General features: G+C 37.5%; 1 protein-coding gene across 9 annotated transcripts in view; it reads left to right on the top strand.

Annotated features, from left to right (window-relative positions):
- Positions 1–20,278, top strand: part of ACTR1A (actin related protein 1A) — a 108,952-nt gene extending 88,674 nt beyond the window's left edge. For all 9 annotated transcript variants that reach the window (XM_033940105.1, XM_033940111.1, XM_033940107.1 and 6 more), the window contains 2 exons: positions 10,413–10,453; positions 18,887–20,278. In XM_033940105.1, the coding sequence (XP_033795996.1) occupies positions 10,413–10,453; positions 18,887–18,989 (144 nt within the window). In that variant the 3' untranslated portion in view covers positions 18,990–20,278. The remainder of the gene's footprint in view (positions 1–10,412; positions 10,454–18,886) is intronic.
- The last annotated feature ends 865 nt before the right edge of the window (positions 20,279–21,143 follow it).

Raw genomic sequence — 21,143 nt, 5'->3', positions numbered from 1 at the left:
AATGAATTAACTTCAAAAATGATAAGAAGAGATTTGTTTTCCAAGCAAACAGTGTATTATGGAAATTCTAATAAGGCGGGGAGATTATTGGCAAATTACCTTAAAGCAAAAAAAAAGAAGAACTAATATTAATGGAATAAAAGATGATAATGGTATAATAACAAATCAAACAAATATAATATTAAAACAATTTTTAAAATTTTATAAGGACCTGTATTCTTCCGAGCCTTATTTGGAGAGACAAAAAGATGGAAAAAATTTTTTAGATTTAATTAATGGACCTAAGGTTCCTGATCATATAAAACGGAGTTTAGATGAACCTATATCATTAAAAGAATTAGAAACAGCATTGAGATCTCTTAGAGTTGGATCCGCTCCAGGTGGTGATGGTTATACAGTAGAATTTTATAAAACATTTCAAAATATCCTTTCCCCACATTTACTAAATTTATATCAGACACAACTTATAAAAGGTAATATTAAAGGTACTATGGCTGAATCAATAATAATTGTTTTGCCTAAGCCAAATAAAGATCCTACTTTGGTTTCAAACTACAGGCCAATATCTTTGATAAATGTTGATAACAAACTTTTAGCGAAAATTTTGGCTTTGAGATTAGCCAAAGCTCTCCCACATATTATAGATATGCATCAAACGGGTTTCGTTGCTAAAAGACATTCCTCTAATAACTCTAGACTATTGTTTCACATGTTAAACTTATCAAAAAAAATGGATGAACCGGCTTTTGCAGTTTCATTAGATGCTGAAAAAGCATTTGATAGAGTAGAATGGAATTTTATGTATCAGGCTTTAGAATGGTTTGGTATAGGTTCTGGATTTATACAAATGGTAAAAACATTGTATAGCTTCTCGATTGCAAGACTAAATATTAATAATAAGATATCTGATGGTTTTCAATTGCAGAGGGGAGTTAGACAAGGTTGTCCTTTATCTCCTTTGTTATTTGATGTTGTATTAGAACCCTTATTGTTAGCAATACAGCAAACGAGGGAGATACAAGGTATTCCATATTCAGATATGGAATATAAAATTTCGGCTTATGCTGACGATATTTTGCTTTATTTGAGAAATCCAGAGTCAACCTTATCTTCTTTATTGGAATTAATTGATAAGTTTGGTAAATTCTCAGGTTATAAAATTAATTGGAATAAATCTGAAATTATACCCTTGAATGTTCATTGTGTAAAAGGATTATTTGATACTTTTCCATTCATATGGAAAGAAGAAGGATTTAAATATCTTGGCATTCAAGTTAAAAATACAATTGAAGATACTGTAAAAGAGAATGAAAAATATTTATTAAAAAAAGTTACGGAGTTATGTGAGCAATGGAACCCATTACAAATTTCTTGGTGGGGAAGAGTTCAAACTATTAAAATGATGATGTTGCCTGTAGTTTGCTACCAAATGAGTATGATACCTATTTATTTTCAGGGGTCCTTTTATAAAAAGCTTAATAGCATTTTAACAAAATTTCTTTGGCTTGGTAAAACACCTAGAATAGCTTTAGTAACTTTGCAAAAATCAATTAAGGAGGGAGGGGTAAATTTTCCAAATTTCTATAGGTACCATCAAGCCTATATTCTACGTCAGGGTATGTATTGGATCCTCCCAGAACTTATGGATAATGCACCAGATTGGTTATATTTAGAATGGCGCCTTATGTTCCCCCTAAATTTAGTTCATCTTCCAAGTATCAACATGCCTAGAAGATACAGAGAAAATAAAATATTAATGGATACTTGGAAAACGTTGAGATTTATTGATAAATTAACACCTATCCCAATAAACAAATCAACTAATCAATCTCTATGGATAAACTCCAAGATCAAAATTGGCGGAGCTCAAATCCTTTGGAAGAACTGGATTATTGCAGGCATTAGATCTTTGGATGACGTTATTTCAGAAGGTAAACTGCTGGATTTTTCACAATTGCAACATAGATTTGGTCTTAATAAAACACAAAGTTTTAAATGGTTGCAATTGAAGCAGGCCATTCAGGTTGGGTTCCCTGAATGGAAAACATTAAATAATCAATATAGTTTAAAGTTCTTATGTTTTCAAGCAGACTTCCTAGGACATCAAGCCGCATTGTGGTATAAATTAATATCTGGATATTTGAATAAAAAACCAAAAAATGGTCTAAGAGATATTTGGAGCATTGAGATTGGACATCAGATTAATGCATCTCAATGGCCACTAATTTGGTCTTGGAGAATGGGATGTACAGTGTCAGCATCTATGAGACAAACTTGGTTCTTTTTATTACATAGAGCTTTTTGGACCCCTACACGTTTACAAAAATTAGACAGTTCTAAGTCCAATAAATGCTGGCACTGTAATCTAGAACCAGGGACATTAGATCATTTATTATATCATTGTCCCTATATTAAAACTTTTTGGAATTCAATTTGGCCACAAATTAATAAACTGATGGAAAATCATATTGCAATATCATATGATACAATATTATTTGGAATGATGATGAGAAAAAAAAGTCAAATATCACCAGAAAATAACAAGCTTTTATTAATTATGACAGGGGTTGCCATTCAGCATATAACTAACAACTGGAAAAATTATAACAACCTAAATTATACATTTTGGTGGAATACAATATGTCATATATTTAAAATGGAAAGAACAATAGCAATACAAAGGGGGACATATACTAAATTTATAAAAATATGGGGGCCATTGACAAAATACTGTAATGAATAAATAGTAGGATTTCTCTTCTTCTTTTCTTCTTTTAAGGATCTTTTTTGTGACACACATGGAGGGGGGGTAAGGAAAATAATTTCTACATAATATGTTATAATATATTATACAATATGTAAAGTAGGAATGAAAAGTAATAGAAGGGTGAGGGGAGGGAGAGGGGATAAAATTTATTTAGAACATAATATATTAGATATAAAGGTGTTATTGAATATTCATCAATTGTATTCTAACATGTTGTACACTTTCTGTAAAATTTGAAAATTAAAAATATTATATTAAAGTAATAAAAGGGTGGGGGGGAGGGGGAGGGGGAAAATCAAATTTAGATATATAATGTATTAGATATAAAAGTGATACTATGTAGTTATCAATTGTATTTTAATATTTTGTACACTTTATGTAAAATTTGAAAATAAAAAATAATGGAAAAAAAAAAAAAAGAAGAGAAGCGGTACAGATTTCTGCAGGTGCTTTTTTATCTGGATAATTTTTGAAGATAAGCATGCACATAATTTCCATTTTGGGAATTGCTGCAGACTACCCACGTGAAATTTTCTTATAAAGTTATTGTGCCATGAATGCTCCACCTCTCTGTGCAGATCTCTTGTTATAAAGCATCTTGAACTTGTACCTGAAATCTTCTATGTAAACTCTCTAAGTATACTAACTAACCTTGTAAATGTAATTCCCTATATATTATATGACTCTCTTCACTGTAAATCCTTTGTAATCTTGCAAAATTCACCTAGCAAATTATGTAAATGTAGTTCCCAATATTTATGTATGGGCCTCTTAGCTTGTAAATCACCTAGACCCTGTACTGGATAAGTGTTATACAGAAATTCAGATTAGATTAGATTAGACTAGTGTTTAAGCCCGTTACATTAATGGAAGCTAGAATAAATGTGTAAACTTTTAGCACAATGGGGCACTGAGGCCTTTCTTTCTTTCTTTGCTTCCTGCTCCCCCTGTCCAGCAGTAGCTCTTCTCCCTTCCTTTTACCTCCCCCCTGTCCAGCAGCACCCCTTCCCTGCTCCCCCTGTCCAGCAGTGGCCCTTCTCCCTTCCTTTTACATCCCCCCTGTCCATTAGTACCCCTTCTCCTTTCCCTGCTCCCCCTGTCCAGCATCCATTAACCCGGGCAGCCTCGGGGCTTTTGCTAGGCCGGCCTGCCTCACATTATCCAAGTGGGCCGGCCTAGCAAAGGTCCCGTGACTGGTTGATGCTGCTGCTGGTCCAGGGGTGAGAAGAAGAGGCGTCCCGGCAGCGTAGGCAGAAGGCAGCTGGCGTTGTAGATTGGGGCAGAAGGCAGGAAATCAGCTGAGGCAAGCACGGGTGATGGCGGCAGGCGAATTATTGTACTGTGCATGCACAGCATGGAAGCACAACGCACCGAGGCATGGAGATTAAAGAGCGCTAAGGGTTTTATTATGATAGATAATCTTAAAAATTATACAACAGAAGGGGCGTGGCTTGGGAGTGCACGAGGATGGTCGGGTAGGGCAGAGGCTCTGTACATACAGACATTAATGACATAAAATACTGAAATAAAATTTTCATTTTAACGGAAGAAACGAAGGAAAATACAATGTGATGGCTTCAGGAAAACAAAACAAGTCTGAAATGGGGATTTCTAATACCGGCAGTGTTAAGAGATCTAAGCCAGAGCCGGCAACACCCTCAAAGTGTCCGTTGTCAAGAGAGAAAAGTGACATTGATTTCTGGAAAGAAATACAAGAGATAAAAGAAATTCTTCTAAAAAACGCCAAAAAGCTGGATGAAATACAGGAAGAAGTAATGACTTTAAATAAAAGAACAGAAGTGCTGGAGATTAAAACAACAAAAATGGAAATGAGAATGGACAGTTTTGAAGCAGAAAAAAGGCAATATAAACTGGACAGAGAAAAAATCTTTACACTCACCAGGGAAGTCGAGGATTGCCAGAATCGCATGAGACGGAGTAATTTGAGACTTTTGGGCGTACCGGAAGGGGTGGAGAAAAATAATCCGGTTTCATTTGTGGAAAATTTTTTGAAGAAAGTCCTGCCCCTCAAATCCAATTACCCGATAGAAGTTGAACGTGCACATCGCATACCAATGAAAAGACTGGATACTTTAAAAGGTCCTCGCCCCATAATTTTCAAGTTGCTAAGACACCAGCAAGTTTTAGAGGTGTTAAGAATGGCTAAAGAACATGCAAATTTAAAATGTCAGGATGCCAAAGTCCACATCGTTCCTGATTTCGCTAAAACAACGGCAGATAAAAGGAAAAAATTTCTAGACATGAGGCCGAAGTTAAGAGACATCGGAGCTAGATTTGGCCTGATATACCCTGCAATTATGAAAATAACTATTGACAACAAAACTATGAGCTTTGATGAACCTGTGAAGTTGGAAATGTTTTTAAATCAAAGGGAGCAGCCGAAGTCAATTTAATTTGACTTATTCACTTCCTGGAGTTGGAGTTGATTCTTCTTGGTTTTTATTTGATTTTATTTGTTATTCATCTTTAATATATTTGAGAATCTGCTAACTGACACTTTGGCTCTGTCTATTTTGAATGGAAACTGTGAAATGGAATGCTGATGAAAAAGGCAGTTTGTTTCTCTGTGAGCATTTAATATCTCTTTCTCAAAGGATGACTTTAAAGTTGAAATGAATTGTTCCTTTGCTGTTACATATCTTAATAAGATATTAGAATATCTGATATATGTTATTACAATATATTCATGAAGATAAGATATTAATATACAGAGCTTATAGTGGCAGATTTAGATCATAGGTTATGATGAGTTAATGGAGGTTTTGATAAAAATTCAGTACAAAAGATTTCAGTTAGCAAAGATTTTTAAGGGACTCTAGTTTAAGGTTTAGTAGGCTTCTTTGAGAATATTTAAGGGGAATATATGTATTTAAAAATAAATAATAACAATAATTAAAAAAAAAAAAGGAAAATATATTATTAATGCTTAATTTTCATTTATAGGTTTCTTACAAGTCTGATACTTTTAGCAGACATATAGAGTTTTACATTCTTTTTTATCATTTATAATGTGAGTGGAAGATCTTTATTTAGTTTCTTATTTTGATTTTTTAATATTTTGAGAATATTACATAAATTATTTATAAAAATACATATGATTATTACATACAATATTGTTTTATAATTGAAGTCTGTATAGAGCTTTTAGTTTAGCTTTACTTGGTCTTGTATGTGCAGTTCCAGGTTTTATCAGCCAATATTAAGGGTGGGAGAGGGAGGGATGGGAGGGGGGTTAAAGGGATTTGATAATTGGGGTAGGGATGTTGGATTGGGAGATATAAATGAAGATGGTGTTTATTCATTTCAAATGATTTCAGTTTTTTGTTCAGATATAATAATTGGAAGAACTTTTGTAAAAATTATTTGGATTGATGGAGATTAAAATTTTTTCACTCAATGTTAATGGCCTTAATCACCCAGTAAAGAGAAAAAAAATGTTAGCATTTTTAAAAAGGCAACAGACTGATGTGTATTATATTCAAGAGACACATTTATCAGTGGTTGAATCCAAAAAGCTAGAAGATAATTGGGTGAAACACTGTTTTTTCGCTCCCGCAATAGGGAAAAAGGCAGGAGTGGCTATATTAGTGAACACAAAATGTTTAGCTTCATTTAAAATGATAGATTTTGATCCTTTAGGGAGATGGATACGAGCGGAAATGAGAATGGGAAATAATACTTTGACTTTATTAAATATCTATGCCCCGAACTCGAATCAAAATGATTTTTTTATTAATATACAAAAATTAATACTCCCACTGGCTGCTTCTAATTTAATAGTAGCTGGAGATTTTAATGCTATTATGGATCCTTTTTTGGATAAAAAACCAAGCAAAAATATAAAATCATTAGGGTTAGATAATTTGGTGAATACTTGTAATTTGAAAGATATATGGCGTATTCTTCATTTTAATGAACAGGAGTTCTCTTTTTGCTCACCAGTTCATAAATCTTTTTCAAGAATTGATTACATATTGGTATCAAATTCCATAGTGCAACAAGTGACACAAGCTTCCATTGATCCAATTATTTTGTCTGATCATGGAGGAGTGTGGATTACACTTACACTAGATAATAATGAATACAATAGATCATTATGGAGGTTTGATAATACATTGGTTTCAGATTCAACTTTTCTTGAAGAAATTAAGTTAAAAATTTTGGAATTTTTCCAAATAAATACCTCAGCAGATATTAATGCGGAAATCTTATGGGATGCATTTAAAGCTACTATAAGAGGTAATATTATTTCTTATTCTGCGTATATTAAAAAACAACTTATTAAACAATTTTCAGATTTGGAAAAAGAAATTAAATTGCTGGAATCCAAATTAATAGATGATTGGAATCACGAAAATTTGCAAACTTTATTAAAGGCTAAAGGCAAATATAATGAAATTTCTTCAAAAATGGCAAGGAAAGATTTGTTTTCTCTGCAAACCTTGTATTATGGAAAATCTAATAAGGCAGGAAGCTTACTTGCAAATTATCTTAAAGCAAAAAAGAGAAGAATAAAAATAAGTGCAATAAAAGATGAGAAAGGAAATATGCATAATCAAACTAATAACATTTTAAATCAATTTTTGGCTTTTTACAAAGAGTTGTATTCTTCCGAGTCTTCTATTGATAAAGTTCAAAAAGGTATGGAATTTTTAAATCTTCTTGAGGGTCCAAAGCTTCCTGATCATATAAAAAGAAATTTAGAAGAACCTATATCATTAAAAGAATTAGAAACAGCATTGAAGTCTCTTAGAGTTGGATCCGCTCCAGGTGGGGATGGTTTTACTGTGGAATTCTATAAAACATTTCAAAATTCTTTATTACCCTATTTACTAAATTTATATCAGTTTCAACTTAATAAAGGTTGTATTAAAAGTACTATGGCAGAATCTATGGTGATTGTTTTGCCAAAGCCAAATAAAGATCCCACTATGGTTTCAAATTACAGGCCAATATCATTAATTAATGTAGATGGAAAATTAATGGCTAAAACACTGGCATTAAGATTGGCAAAGGCTCTTCCTTACATAATTGATGTACATCAAACAGGTTTCATTGCTAACAAACATTCTTCTAACAATACAAGATTGACATTTCATACATTAAATTTAACTAATTTGCTCTTTCATTAGATGCAGAAAAAGCTTTTGATAGGGTAGAATGGTCATTCATGTATCAGACTTTGGATTGGTTTGGTGTGGGTCTTGGTTTTGTTCAAATGATTAAAACTTTGTATAGCTCCCCTATGGCAAGATTATACATTAATAATAATTTATCTGAGAGTTTTAAATTACATAGAGGAGTTAGACAAGGATGTCCATTATCTCCTTTGCTGTTTGATATTGTTTTAGAACCCTTATTGATAGCTATTAATCAGACAAAGGGGATACAGGGTATTCCCTTGAAAGAATGGGAATACAAATTATCTGCTTATGCGGATGATATTTTATTATATTTGCGCAATCCAGGTTCAACTATACCATGTTTGTTAGAATTGATTGAAAGATTTGGAATGTTTTCAGGATATAAAATCAATTGGAATAAATCTGAAATTCTTTCGCTTAATGTGCATTGCATAAAATCTATGTTTGATTCATTTCCTTTTGTATGGAAAGAGGATGGATTAAAATATTTAGGAATTTGGATTAAAAATTCAATAGAAGATACAGTAAAAGAAAATGAAAAACTTTTATTAAAAAAGGTTTCGGAATTATGTGAACAATGGAACCCATTACATATATCTTGGTGGGGAAGAGTTCAAACCATAAAAATGATGATATTGCCTGTGGTTTGCTATCAAATGTGTATGATTCTGGTATTTTTTCAGAATTGAATGCAATAATTATTAAGTTTGTTTGGCTTGGCAAAACACCTAGAATTGCTTTGGTATCTTTACAGAAATCAATTAAGGAGGGTGGGGTAAATTTCCCAAATTTCTATAGGTATCATCGGGCCTATATTTTATGTCAAGGTATGTATTGGGTCCTCCCAGATCTCATTGAATACACTCCAGATTGGTTATACTTGGAATGGCGACTCCTGTCTCCTTTACATCTTTGTCACATTCTCAGTATCAAGATGCCCAGATTGTATAAAGAAAATAAACTTTTATTAGATACATGGAAAACTCTAAGATATGTAAGTAATTTAACTGAAATTCCTATTAGTAAATTGACAAATCAATCTATATGGCTAAACTCCAAGATTCAGATTGGCGGAACTAAGATTGTCTGGAGGCATTGGTTAAATGCAGGAATACGAACTTTAAATGATGTTATTTCAAATGGAAAAATGCTTGAGTTTACACAATTGCAAAATAAATTTGGACTGAATAAATCACAATTTTATAAATGGTTGCAATTGAAGCAGGCCATTCAGGCAGGGTTCCCTGAATGGAAAACTTTAAATTTTCAATACAGCATGGAATTTTTATGCTTCCAGGCAGATTTTCTGGGTCACCAGGCCGCACAGTGGTATAAAGTTATTAGTGAATTGGTTAATAAAAAACCTAAAAATGGTCTTAGGGATATTTGGAGCATTGAGATTAATCATCAAATTTTGGCATCTCAATGGCCACAAATTTGGTCTTGGAGAATAAGATGTACACTGTCAGCATCTATGAGACAAACTTGGTTTTTTCTTTTGCATAGAGCATTTTGGACCCCTGTTAGATTACAAAAATTAAATAGTTCAATGTCTAATAGATGCTGGCATTGTAAGCTTGAAGTAGGGACTTTGGATCATCTTTTATTTTTCTGTCCCTATATATTAGCCTTTTGGAATTCGATCTGGGATCAAATAAATTCTTTATTAGATAATCCTGTAGCATTAACTTATGATACTGTGATATTTGGCATATCTATGAGGAAAAAGAGTCAGATATCGGCAAGTAATAACAAACTTTTATTGATTATGACAGGAGTTGCCATGCAACATATTACTACAAATTGGAAAGATCACACAAGACTTAATTTTAATTTCTGGTGGAATTCACTATGTCACATATATAGAATGGAACGTTCAATAGCAATACAAAATGGAAATTATAAAAGGTTTAATGAAATATGGGGGCCATTGACATTGTTTTGTAATGAATAAACACCATTTTCTTAACATTATTTATGATTGGAAGGGAAAGGGGAGGGTTTATATAAATGGAAAAAAAAAAAATGTAAAAAAAGAAATATGACAAAGATTGATTCAATTAAATAATTGTATGGAAAGGAAGGGGGGAAGAAGGGTTTAGATATATATACTTTGTTATGATCTTGATAGATTTATCAAGTGATGTTAGTAAATCTATGTATTACTTATATTGTGCACTTGTTGAAAGTTTAAAAATGAATAAAGAATTATAAAAAAAAAAAAGATATCAATTAAAAAAAAAAGTGAATCTATATAAGTTTTGATTTACTGTAACAGCATATTAAAATAAAACACATTCTGATGATTCCAAAAAAAAAAAAAAAAAATTACACAACAGGAATATTGTCAACTGAGTTTTACTACTTGGGATCTAGCTAGGTACTTAGGACCTGGGTTGGCCACTATTGGAAACAGGATGCTGGGCTTGATAGACCTGCAATTTGTCCCAGTATGGCAATTCTTATGTTCTTTCTTTCAGATGTCTGCTCCTCAAGAGAGATTGTATTCTACTTGGATTGGGTAAATACTGAAGCATAACTTAACATTTTTAGTAAACAGTGATTTACAAATATGACAATGAAAAACTTGATGGTCCAGATGTTTGCTGCTCCCACATGGAACTAAAGACGAGAAGGTGGCAGAGATAAAGAAAACTATCCGAGAACCTTACATGCTCATAAGATACACAGATTAAAGATATATGATATACAACAGAAGTTTAGAAATATGTTTTAACTCTCAAGGTTTTTTGTTGTTTTTTTTTTATAATGTTATAATGTATTGCTTTATGGTATGGCTGCACCTCGAATACTATGTGCAATTCTGGTCACTGTATCTCAAAAGAGATATAGCAGAATTAGAAAAAGTACAGAAAGGGGTGACAAAAATGATAAAAGGGATGGGACGACTTCCCTAGGAGGAAAGGCTAAAGTGGCTAGAGCTCTTCAGCTTGGAGAAGTGATGGCTCAAAGGTGATATGATAGAGGGCTATAAAAGTAGATGTGAATTGCTTGTTTCTTTATCATCCCTCCAGACCGGCACAGAACGGATGGATTTATGCTCCTCTGCCAGCAGGTGGAGACTGAGAACACATTGACTTTTGGCAGTAGTACAAGTGGGCTATGCAGGCCCATCTATAATCAGTCTGTTCTCAGACTCCAGCAGGTGGAGGTGGTAAGCCTGTGCAGTCTTTCCCTTTGATAGTTAGGGCCTATTGGATTTGATTTGTGGCCTTTGTTGTCCTTTTTTTGCTGTCCGGACAGAACTTGGAGGGGACCCTTTCTGGGGTCTGCCCAACCTCGGGGATATCACAATCGGACGGCCGAGTCCCTTCCCCCACCTCCCCAAAATATTTTTTTTAAAAGAGCCTAAGCTGTATGCCTTGCCACAAACAGGCAAAGACTACAGTTTTGAGAACCTGTGAGGTCTGCTCTTTTGTCCTTTAAAGTTTTTACTTTTGTGAGGCAAAAAAAAAGCCCTGAGACAATGCCGGTCTGAAAGGAATCCTTCAATTAGCTTTAATTGGTTTTTATTGCTAACTGGTGGTTTTGTTTTTATTTCTTTAGCGGTTCACAAAGAGCACTTTAAAGAAGCAGAAAAAGTGCTCATTGTGTGCCCGTCAAGAAGTGGATGCGGCCGGCCTGTGCACAAAATGCTCTGGCCATTGGTAAGGGGAATCCTCTTCAGCTTCAGGTGCCAGCGAGCAGGGTTCCCCTTCACGCGTGCACCGCTCATCAGCAGTAGTGAAGCCCAGGCTTCCCCTACCACCCACACAGGGATTTTCCCAGTCGCCAATGGTCAGGGAAATAAGGTTTCCCTTACCACCAATAGTGCTAAGGATTCCCTTACCACTACAGCGGCTGCTGCCTGCAGTTCTGCGTTAGTGGCTGGGTCCATTCAGGCCTCTTTGCCACTACAGGCCTCGGGGAGATTTTATCGATTTTGGCGGGAAGCTCCGCCATTTTGCTTATGGCCTCCGGTGACCTCCCTTCTGTTTTAGAGAGACAGGATCAGGTCCTTGATGTTTCTTCTATATCTGCAGTGAGTTCTTTTTGCCACCGGGGGGGTGGGTTGCCACTGATTTTGTTTTAGCCATGTACAAATCTAACTTGCAGGCGGCTGGGGGTCCTGCTTCTTCCCCAGGGGTTTCCAGCTCTTCAGGGGTGTCTTTACCTTCAACGTCTGCCCCCATTCAGCCCTCCCTCGGTGTCTGCTCTCATCCAGTCCTCTCCCCATCTTCGTCCAAGCATCTGTGGATTTCTTGGGATGAGGATTTACTGACACGGTTTTACCTGATGAAGATGTAGACCTTTTCGTTGATCCACAAGATCTTCTTGGAAGGACGGATGATGTGGACGGTTGCTTTTCTGATATGCTGGATGGTGAGGATGCTTCGGTCGTGCGCATTTTTCACCAGGAAGAACTGCAGGAGCTTCAGGTGTGTTTGGTTTTGAGGAGGAAGCAAGGACTCATTGCTTCGGGGGATCCAGTTGGCCTTCCATTCTTTACCTATGCATCAGGATATTTGGGATGTGGTGCACTTACACTGGAAGACCCTGGACGTGTCTTTTCATGTGGCACCGTCCATGGCCATCCTTTATCCCATTCCTGATAGGGCTTCATGGTCGCTCAGTATTCTAGAGACCCACTTCTTTGAGGGAATAAACAGTCAGATGGATAAGGGTGAATCCATAGACATCATTTACCTTGACTTCCAAAAAGCCTTCGACAAGGTACCTCACGAACGGCTACTTAAAAAACTGTGGAACCACGGGGTGCAAGGGGATATCTACCGATGGATCAAACACTGGCTAGCGGGCAGGAAACAGAGGGTTGGAGTCAAGGGCCAATACTCAGATTGGCAATGGGTCACGAGCGGAGTTCCGCAGGGGTCGGTGCTGGGACCTCTACTATTCAATATATTTATTAACGATCTGGAGACGGGGACAAAATGTGAGGTTATCAAATTTGCTGATGACACCAAACTCTGCAGCAGGGTTAGAAACACGGAAGACTGTGAAGACCTACAAAGAGACCTAACGAGACTGGAAGACTGGGCAAAAAAGTGGCAAATGAGTTTTAACGTAGAGAAATGCAAGGTCATGCATGTAGGGAAAAAGAACTCGATGTTCAACTACAAAATGGGGGGAACACTGATAGGGGTGAGTAACCTGGAAAGGGACTTGGGGGTGATGGTCGACTCATCACTGAAACCATTGGCGCAATGTGCGACAGCCTCAAAGAAAGCAAACAGATTGCTGGGCATCATCAAAAAGGGTATCACAACCCGGACGAAGGAAGTCATCATACCGCTGTATCGCGCTATGGTGCGCCCGCACCTGGAGTACTGTGTTCAATACTGGTCGCCGTACCTCAAGAAGGACATGGCGGTACTCGAGGGAGTGCAGAGGAGGGCGACTAAGCTGATAAAAGGTATGGAAAATTTTCCATACGCTGACAGGTTAAAAATGCTGAGGCTGTTCTCCCTGGAGAAGAGGAGACTTAGAGGGGACATGATAGAAACCTTCAAAATCCTTAAGGGCATAGAGAGAGTAAATAAGGACAGATTCTTCAAACTGAGGGGAGCCACAAGCACTAGGGGTCACTCGGAGAAATTGAAAGGGGACAGGTTTAGAACAAATGCTAGAAAATTCTTTTTTACGCAGAGGGTGGTAGACACATGGAACGCGCTTCCGGAGGAAGTGATAGGCCAGAACTCTGTACAGGGGTTCAAGAAGGGTTTGGATAGGTTCCTGGAGGATAAAGGGATAGAGGGGTACAGATAGAACTTGAGGTAGGTTATAGAAGTGGTCAGAAACCACTTCACAGGTCGCAGACCTGATGGGCCGCCGCAGGAGTGGACCGCTGGGCGAGATGGACCTCGGTCTGACCCAGTGGAGGCAACTTCTTATGTTCTTATGATTGGCGTTAGTAGCTTTCCAGTCATTGCTGGAGGGCTTCAGGTTCTTTCGGACAATGCCACGGCAGTAGCTTATGTTAATCTTCGGGGGGAACCAAGAGTCATCTGTTCTACTTGTTCCATACTCCTTCACTACAGAACGTCTCTGTGGCTCAGGGACAAAGCCACAGCACCTCCAAAGATCCTGGAGAAAAGTGCACGCTCCCACAGGGAGGAAGATGAGGGGTGCATACTATTCAACATGAACTTTCCCCTCACTCTAGATTCTTATCTTCTGGAATCTTCAGACCTCCAACTGATCTATCTCCTCGTCTATCCATGACCTCAACTTTAATGTCCACGATCGTCTTGTGAAACTTTCATGGCTCCACATACATACAACACGTTTTTCCCTGGCCATAGGCAAGTTTGCCCAGATTCTTCGCAGAATAAATCAGGTTCTTCAACCACAGAACATTTACCAGTGTGCCATCAATGTTGATAACCTTGTCGAGTAGACCTAGAGGATATTGACTATCCTTCCTTGAGGCCTTCCATACTTTCTTCAGAATATCTCACCCTCCCAATCACCTATTGGTGCTGGTATAAAAAAATCTGTATACTTATACTTATTTATATATCTAATCTAATCTAATTCCTTAGGTTTGTATACTGCATCATCTCCACATATATACACTACTTTATTCTAAAGAACTTGGAAGTCTCATCATCTTATTTACTGTATATACTCGAATATAAACCGGGATTTTTGGGCCAACAAATTGGCCCCAAACTGGAGGTCCCATTTTACATTCGAGCCAACAATACACTCCCTTCCAAAATTATTGTCAGCTACCGCCACCAGGCTCTATACCATACCCCCCTCCCTGCCCTAGCCTTATACCTCTCTGCCGATCCCCGGTGGAGGTGCAGCGGGCAAGAGCGAACTTTCCGAGTTTCTGCCCCGCTGCTAACTGGCTGCTGGAAGTTTCTTTGGCTGCTGTGCAGCACAAGAAGGCACACGATTTGGCGCTGCTGCTCGGTGCTGAGCAGCTTCCTTACTGTTTCTTTCTAAATCTTTACAGCATCTCCCTCTCCTATGCTCAGATTTGCCTGCCGCTCTGAGGTCAGCTACTATTTCAGAGCCTCTATACACATTGGTTTACTTAGGTTCTTCCCTTTCACTCTGGCTGAGGGCAGTTGTATACCACATATTAGTCCTCAATTCATTTCCTTCCCTTGCTCTCCACCTACAGACAATATATCTGATTTTGTTGCATGGCACTAACCATTTATATTTTCTTTGGAGGCCAACTCTCCCTCCATCTCCTTTCGTTAATCTAGGGAGTCCCAACTGTGAGAATATGCTGCCTGCTTGTCCTGGGATAAAGCACAGTTACTCATAACAGGTGTTATCCGGGGACAGCAGGCAGATATCCTCACATCCCGCCCACATTCCCTACTTGGATTCTTCACTTGGGCATACAACTGACAACCTCGCAAGCTGGTATTGGGTGGGAAAGCACTTGCGCGGTGCAGGCAGTCTCAAAGCTTTCTAAAGCTTAAAGTGACAGTACACCTTAGCATTGTCCATACCAGGCTCCATGGATGTCATCCATATGTGAGAATATCTGCCTGCTGTTCCCGTATAACACCTGTTACAGTAAATAACTGTGCTTTATTGCACTAGCCCACATGTGTCAAACAGAAGGCCCGCAGGCCGAATTCAGCCTGCCTGGCCATTTTATGCGGCCCGCAGTGACTGTGCGCCTGACACTATACTGTAGTGAAACCCTCTCCAGGAACCTCCTTGAGTCCCAACTTCCTCACCTCCCCTCCACCGAAGCCAGCCTCCCACCATCAGCCTGCTATGGTGTGTTCTTTCTGCATCATCCCGCCTATGTGGGAAGAGGAAGTGCTGCAAAAAGAACACTTTCGGGGCAGACCGACAGTGAGAGGCTGGCTTCACGTCGGCTGCCCGAAGATTTTAAATTTCAGTGTCAGGGAAGGTGGTAGGTGGGGGAGTCGGGAACTGGAGACAAGTTGTACCATAGGATCCAGCAGAGAGGGGAGGGCTGGGGTTGGAAATGAGGGAAGAACATGCTGCGCTGGGAGAGGGGGGTTGGGAAAGCAAGAAGGACAGATGCTGCACGGGCTGGGAGGGGGTTGGGAAGGATAGAGACTGCATGGGCTGTGGGTTAGGAAGGAAGGGAAAGAGAGATGCTGCTGGTGGGTGATGGAAGAGAATATGAAAATTCTTGGACATAGGTGTGTGGAGTGGGAGGGGAAAAGAGATGGTATACATGGGGAAGAGGGAGAATTGTTGGACATGATAGTGGTGGATGGGAGGGAAGGAGAAATGTTACACTGGGAGGGAGGAGAGAAAACTCAAAGAAGGGAGAGATGTCAGATTCCAGAGAAGGGTGATGGAAGGAGGGAAAAGAGAGATGTTAAACCACCGGAATGAGAAAGATGCTAGACCACGGAATGGAAGGGAAGGAGGGGGAGAGAGATGCCAGACCACAGAAAGGAGAGGAGGGAAGGAGAAAGATGCCAGACCATGGGAGACGAGAGAGATTCCAAGCTATAGGAAGTAGAGGAGAAAGATGCCAGGTCATATGAGGGGGAAAGACAGAGTTGTCTGACCATGGGATAGGGATGAAATGGTGCACAGGGATGGAGGAGAAGGGGAGACAGAGGGAGGAGATGGTGCACAGCAATGGGTGCGGCAAGGAAGAGATAAGAAATGTTTCTTATGGATAGATGGAAATAGGGGAGAAGAAAGAGGGAGGAGATGGTACACATGGATAGATGGGAAGGGAAGACATGGAAAAGTAGATAGATTTTTAGAAGAAAGCAGAAAAATGGAAGAAAGTTGAATGTTAAAAGTTAATGCTGAAGATGATTGTATCCAAACAGACTGGGGATTTTAAATTACAGTCCACTTGAGGGGCAATACTTTCAAAATAGAACAAAACACAAAAGAACACCCTCTCATCCATACTGTGCAACTTTCTCAAATAATATCATCATATAACATTTAAAGGCTTTTAAATATTCAAATGTGCTCATAAGCTCTTCAGCAAGGCACCACAACAGCGGTACAATGTCGCTGGAAAGGTGCTTGAATTTTAATCATAACATTGCATGGAGCAAGGATTCTCGCTTCTACTGGAGTGGCAAATGTATAGGCTCTACAAAAGCTGTTTAACAGTAGATCACTTATCTGAAAAAGTTAGTTCACGGCTCCAACATAGTCTGTGTTTCGTTATTCTACATCAGGAAGCTGGAAGGATAAGCTTTTTCTATTGATTTTATTTGCAGTGTGCAGTGCCTGAGTCCTTTGGTCTACACACTTGATGTTGAAAAAAAGATGCCTTTTTTTAGCTTTTGTAGAGCCATAACATTTGCCACTCCAGTAGAAGCGAGAATCCTTGCTCCATGCAATGTGTTATGATTAAAATTCAAGCACCTTTCCAGTGACATTGTACCACTGCTATGGCACCTTGCTGAAGAACTTATGAGCACATTTAAATATTTAAAAGCCTTTAAATGTTATATGATGATATTATTTGAGAAACTTGCCTAGTATTGATGAGAGGGGGGGTCTTTTGTGTTTTGTTCTATTTTGAGGATGGGTGTATGGCAGAAAGGGAAGAAGAGAAAAACAGCAAATGGATAAGGTAGCCCTGGATACATAGTTAAGAGCGCAGACAGAAGGAAGTGCAGCCAGAGACTGGGAAAGATGGTTTGAAAAACAAAATCACCAGACAACAAAGGTAGGGGAAATGATTTTATTTTCAGTTTAGTTATTGAATTGTGGCAGTTTTGAGAATTTACATCTGCTGTCTATATTTTGCACTGTTCAGGAAGAAATGTATTTGTTTCTATTTCTCGGGTTGTACTGCATGCAGAGTCTTGCATCTTAAAGTTTCGTTAGTATATATTAGTACATTTAGTTTGTGGTCCCGTATTTGCATAGGGGTTGTCTGTGTTCTGCATATGTGACCAAGGCCAGGTGTTCTGGTAGGAATGAATGTTGAGAAGCATATAGTGTGCTTTATGTAGTTTAATTTTGTGGTTAACCATTATGTGTTGTTAATAAGATTATATTGTGTGTATATATGAAAAATGAATGAAAAAAATGGTATTACAATTAGTACTATTATGGGGTCTGGGGCAGAGATTGGGCAGGGGCTGGGGTGGAGCTTTCGCCCCCTCCCCCCCAAGCAAAAAAGCATTCCGCTGCCTATGCCTAGAATGATTATTTGAATAAAGTTGGGATTAAGTATGGTGACATCTATGAGGTGGAAATAACCAGGTGAATCGCTGGAATGGTGTCTCAGGGTGAGGAAGGGTCTATACTTCTACTAAGTAGCTTAATAAAAAAATTTGGCCCGTGACTTAGCCTGTGTTTTAGATTTCGGCCCCTTATGTGATTGAGTTTGACACCCCTGCACTAGCCCCTCAGTAAGGTAGTTCTAGGGATTCCATAGTATATGTCCTACACCATGTGGTGCATGTTGCTTATAGTGAATACACTTCAACTTTTCCAGAGATAAATGGGAAGAAAACATTTTGTTACATTAAACTTCAGTCTATTCATAACATGCTAGTCAGATGGATTAGTCCATTTGGTACAAAAGATAATGGTTTATTTAGCCCCTTTCTCAAGAGCAGTGAAGTTTGAATATGATTTCTCAAATTTGGAGGTTTTTTTTTATTTTGGGCATTTCAGACGGTGGTTAGCATATCAAAATGAGACATTATTAAAAATTTGTATTACATAATATTTAAATTATTATAAAATATGAATATAAGAATGATATGTTGTATTTAAAGTGTTACATGAAGGAAAATCAAGTGTGTATTTATAAGATCATATGAATTTTTCTGATACACTTGTTGTAATATGCAAAACTGAAGAAAGAAATTAAAAAAAAAAATTGGTTTTTAAAAGGGAAAATAGCAAATTATTCAAACACATTAATTTAAGTGTAGTGTTAAGTATAACTTCAGTCTCATATAATCTCTCTATTTTATTACATTTGCAGAGGATCTATTCTGGCCTCATTGGACACCTTCAAGAAAATGTGGGTTTCAAAAAAGGAATATGAAGAAGATGGAGCCCGGGCTATCCACAGAAAAACGTTCTAATTTTGAGAAGTTTCCTGCAGTTGAATCTTGCATTATGGAGTGTGAATGTATTTGAGGAGGTGACTGTGTGTATGTGTGAGCATGCCAGGGAGACCCAGGAAACTGGAGGCTGCAAAAAGCAACAGAAAAAGGGGAGTCATGCAGATTCTTTTTCCTTTACATGCTTTTGATTTTATGCTGTAACAGCATTATTGCTATAAAGAGAAGGAAAAAGCCCTATGATGCATACAGTTGAAAGGAACATGGTCGCTCTTTAAAGAAGTATTTTCTTGAAATCAGTCTCTTAGAAAACCTAAGAATTGAAAACTTGAAGCTTTTTTGTGGCATGGAACCCAGATAGCAGACTGACTCTTCTCTGCACATTTGTTTGGCTGGCCCGTTGACATTTTAATTTTGTTTTATGAACATAGTAAATTATTAGATGTTTTAGATTTTGTTTGTGGGGTTTTTTTTACTCTCGTTCCTAAACTGATTTGGAAATTAAAATTTACAAATAATTGTCTAATTCAAACAAACTGATCAGCAACTCTGATATTAGATGTTTGTTTAAAGGGCCACTACAACCATGTGCTATATGCAGGCCAGTTTTAATTAGCTGATGTTTTTATATTTGTTTTTGTATTTTTTTTATTACTGTGACTCTCCCTTAGTTAATATTAGCTTGATGGTCCCAGTTGCAGAGTCAATTCCTGATGGTCCCAGTTGCAGAATCAATTCTTGCACAAACATTAGAGAACAAGCCCAATTGGGACAATGACCTAGTATGATTTTTCCTACATTGTTGAATTATATAATGTTTACAGCAGAAAATATAAGACTCTCTGCAGAATTCAAAGCTGAAAACACCTCAAACAGAAACATTAGAATTAGAAAGGAGCAATTATCACTTTGTACTGAATTTGTAGGCTGTTAGTTTTTTAAATCCACTGAAGGCCAAATATATTTGTTTAGCGTTTATTTGTATTTGTCTGTTAGGTAATATTGCTGATTCAGATGATGTAAGAATGGGCATTGCATACACTGAATTTCTAAGCACTCTTTTATTTTCAGTTGTCCTTTTATTGCTAATGTTCATCCACCTGTAGCTTTTGGTAAATGCTCACTAGCGTTTTAACAAGTGCACTGAAGGAGACAGCCTCTGGTTTAAATGGGATGAACTAAAGCAATTACAGTAAAACCTTGGTTTGCGAGCATAATTTGTTCCGAAAACATGCTTGTAATCCAAAACACTCGTTTATCAAAGCGAATTTCCCCATAAGAAATAATGGAAACTTAGACGATTTGTTCTCAACCCAAAAACTTTAATTCAAAATACTGTATGTATTTGTATTGCAAGACCTCGCTTGTTTAGAGCAGTCACCTACACTCCCGCAGCATCAGAAAAGAACCCTCAGCTCAGTTGTGACGATGTGACGCGTGTATACTGTATGTACTCGTATTGCAAGACCTTGCTTGTTTATCAAGTTAAAATTTAATAAAATGTTTTGCTTGTCTTGCAAAACACTTGCATACCAAGTTACTTGCAATCCAAAGGTTTTACTGTACTTTGCTGGCATGACTAATGGAGCCAAGTCTGCCTTACTCTGTAGGATTACTTAGTGGTGTCTGAAAATTCATTTCTCTGAGAAGATGGTTTAAATTATCATGTACCTAGAAGTTTTTTTTGTTTGTTTGTTTTTTAAATTCCTGATGCTAATCGTTTCATTTACTTTCTAAGGTTGCTTGTGATAGTTTAGTCAAGTACTTTGTTAGTGTAGAACAGTGGTTCTCAACCTAATCTTTAGCACATATACAGCTAGTCAGGTTTTCAGGATACCCCCAATGAATATGCATGAAATAGATTTGCAAACCGTAGAGGGTAGTTTCTTCAAATTTGTATCATACATATTCATTTTGGATATTCTGAGAACTTGGCTGGCTAGATGTGTCCCAAGGACTGAATTCAAAATCCCTGCAATGTACTTAAAATTTAGGTAATAAGAAGGCTATAACTATTTAAGATAGATATGAGACTTATATAGCCAGAATAAACTGTACCTGAAAACCACTTTGTCAGCTATATATGGGAAAATCAGTGTAAAATTTTAAGTACCATCTTGTTTGTTCATATCCTTGTCTTTAATATCACCTAAGTGCAAATGTGTGAGAAAATTT

The sequence above is a fragment of the Geotrypetes seraphini genome, chromosome 4 (genome assembly GCF_902459505.1).
Source record: "Geotrypetes seraphini chromosome 4, aGeoSer1.1, whole genome shotgun sequence".
Lineage (NCBI taxonomy): Eukaryota > Metazoa > Chordata > Amphibia > Gymnophiona > Dermophiidae > Geotrypetes > Geotrypetes seraphini.
Note: the sequence above shows the minus strand (reverse complement) of the source record. Positions and strands in the feature narration are given on the sequence as shown.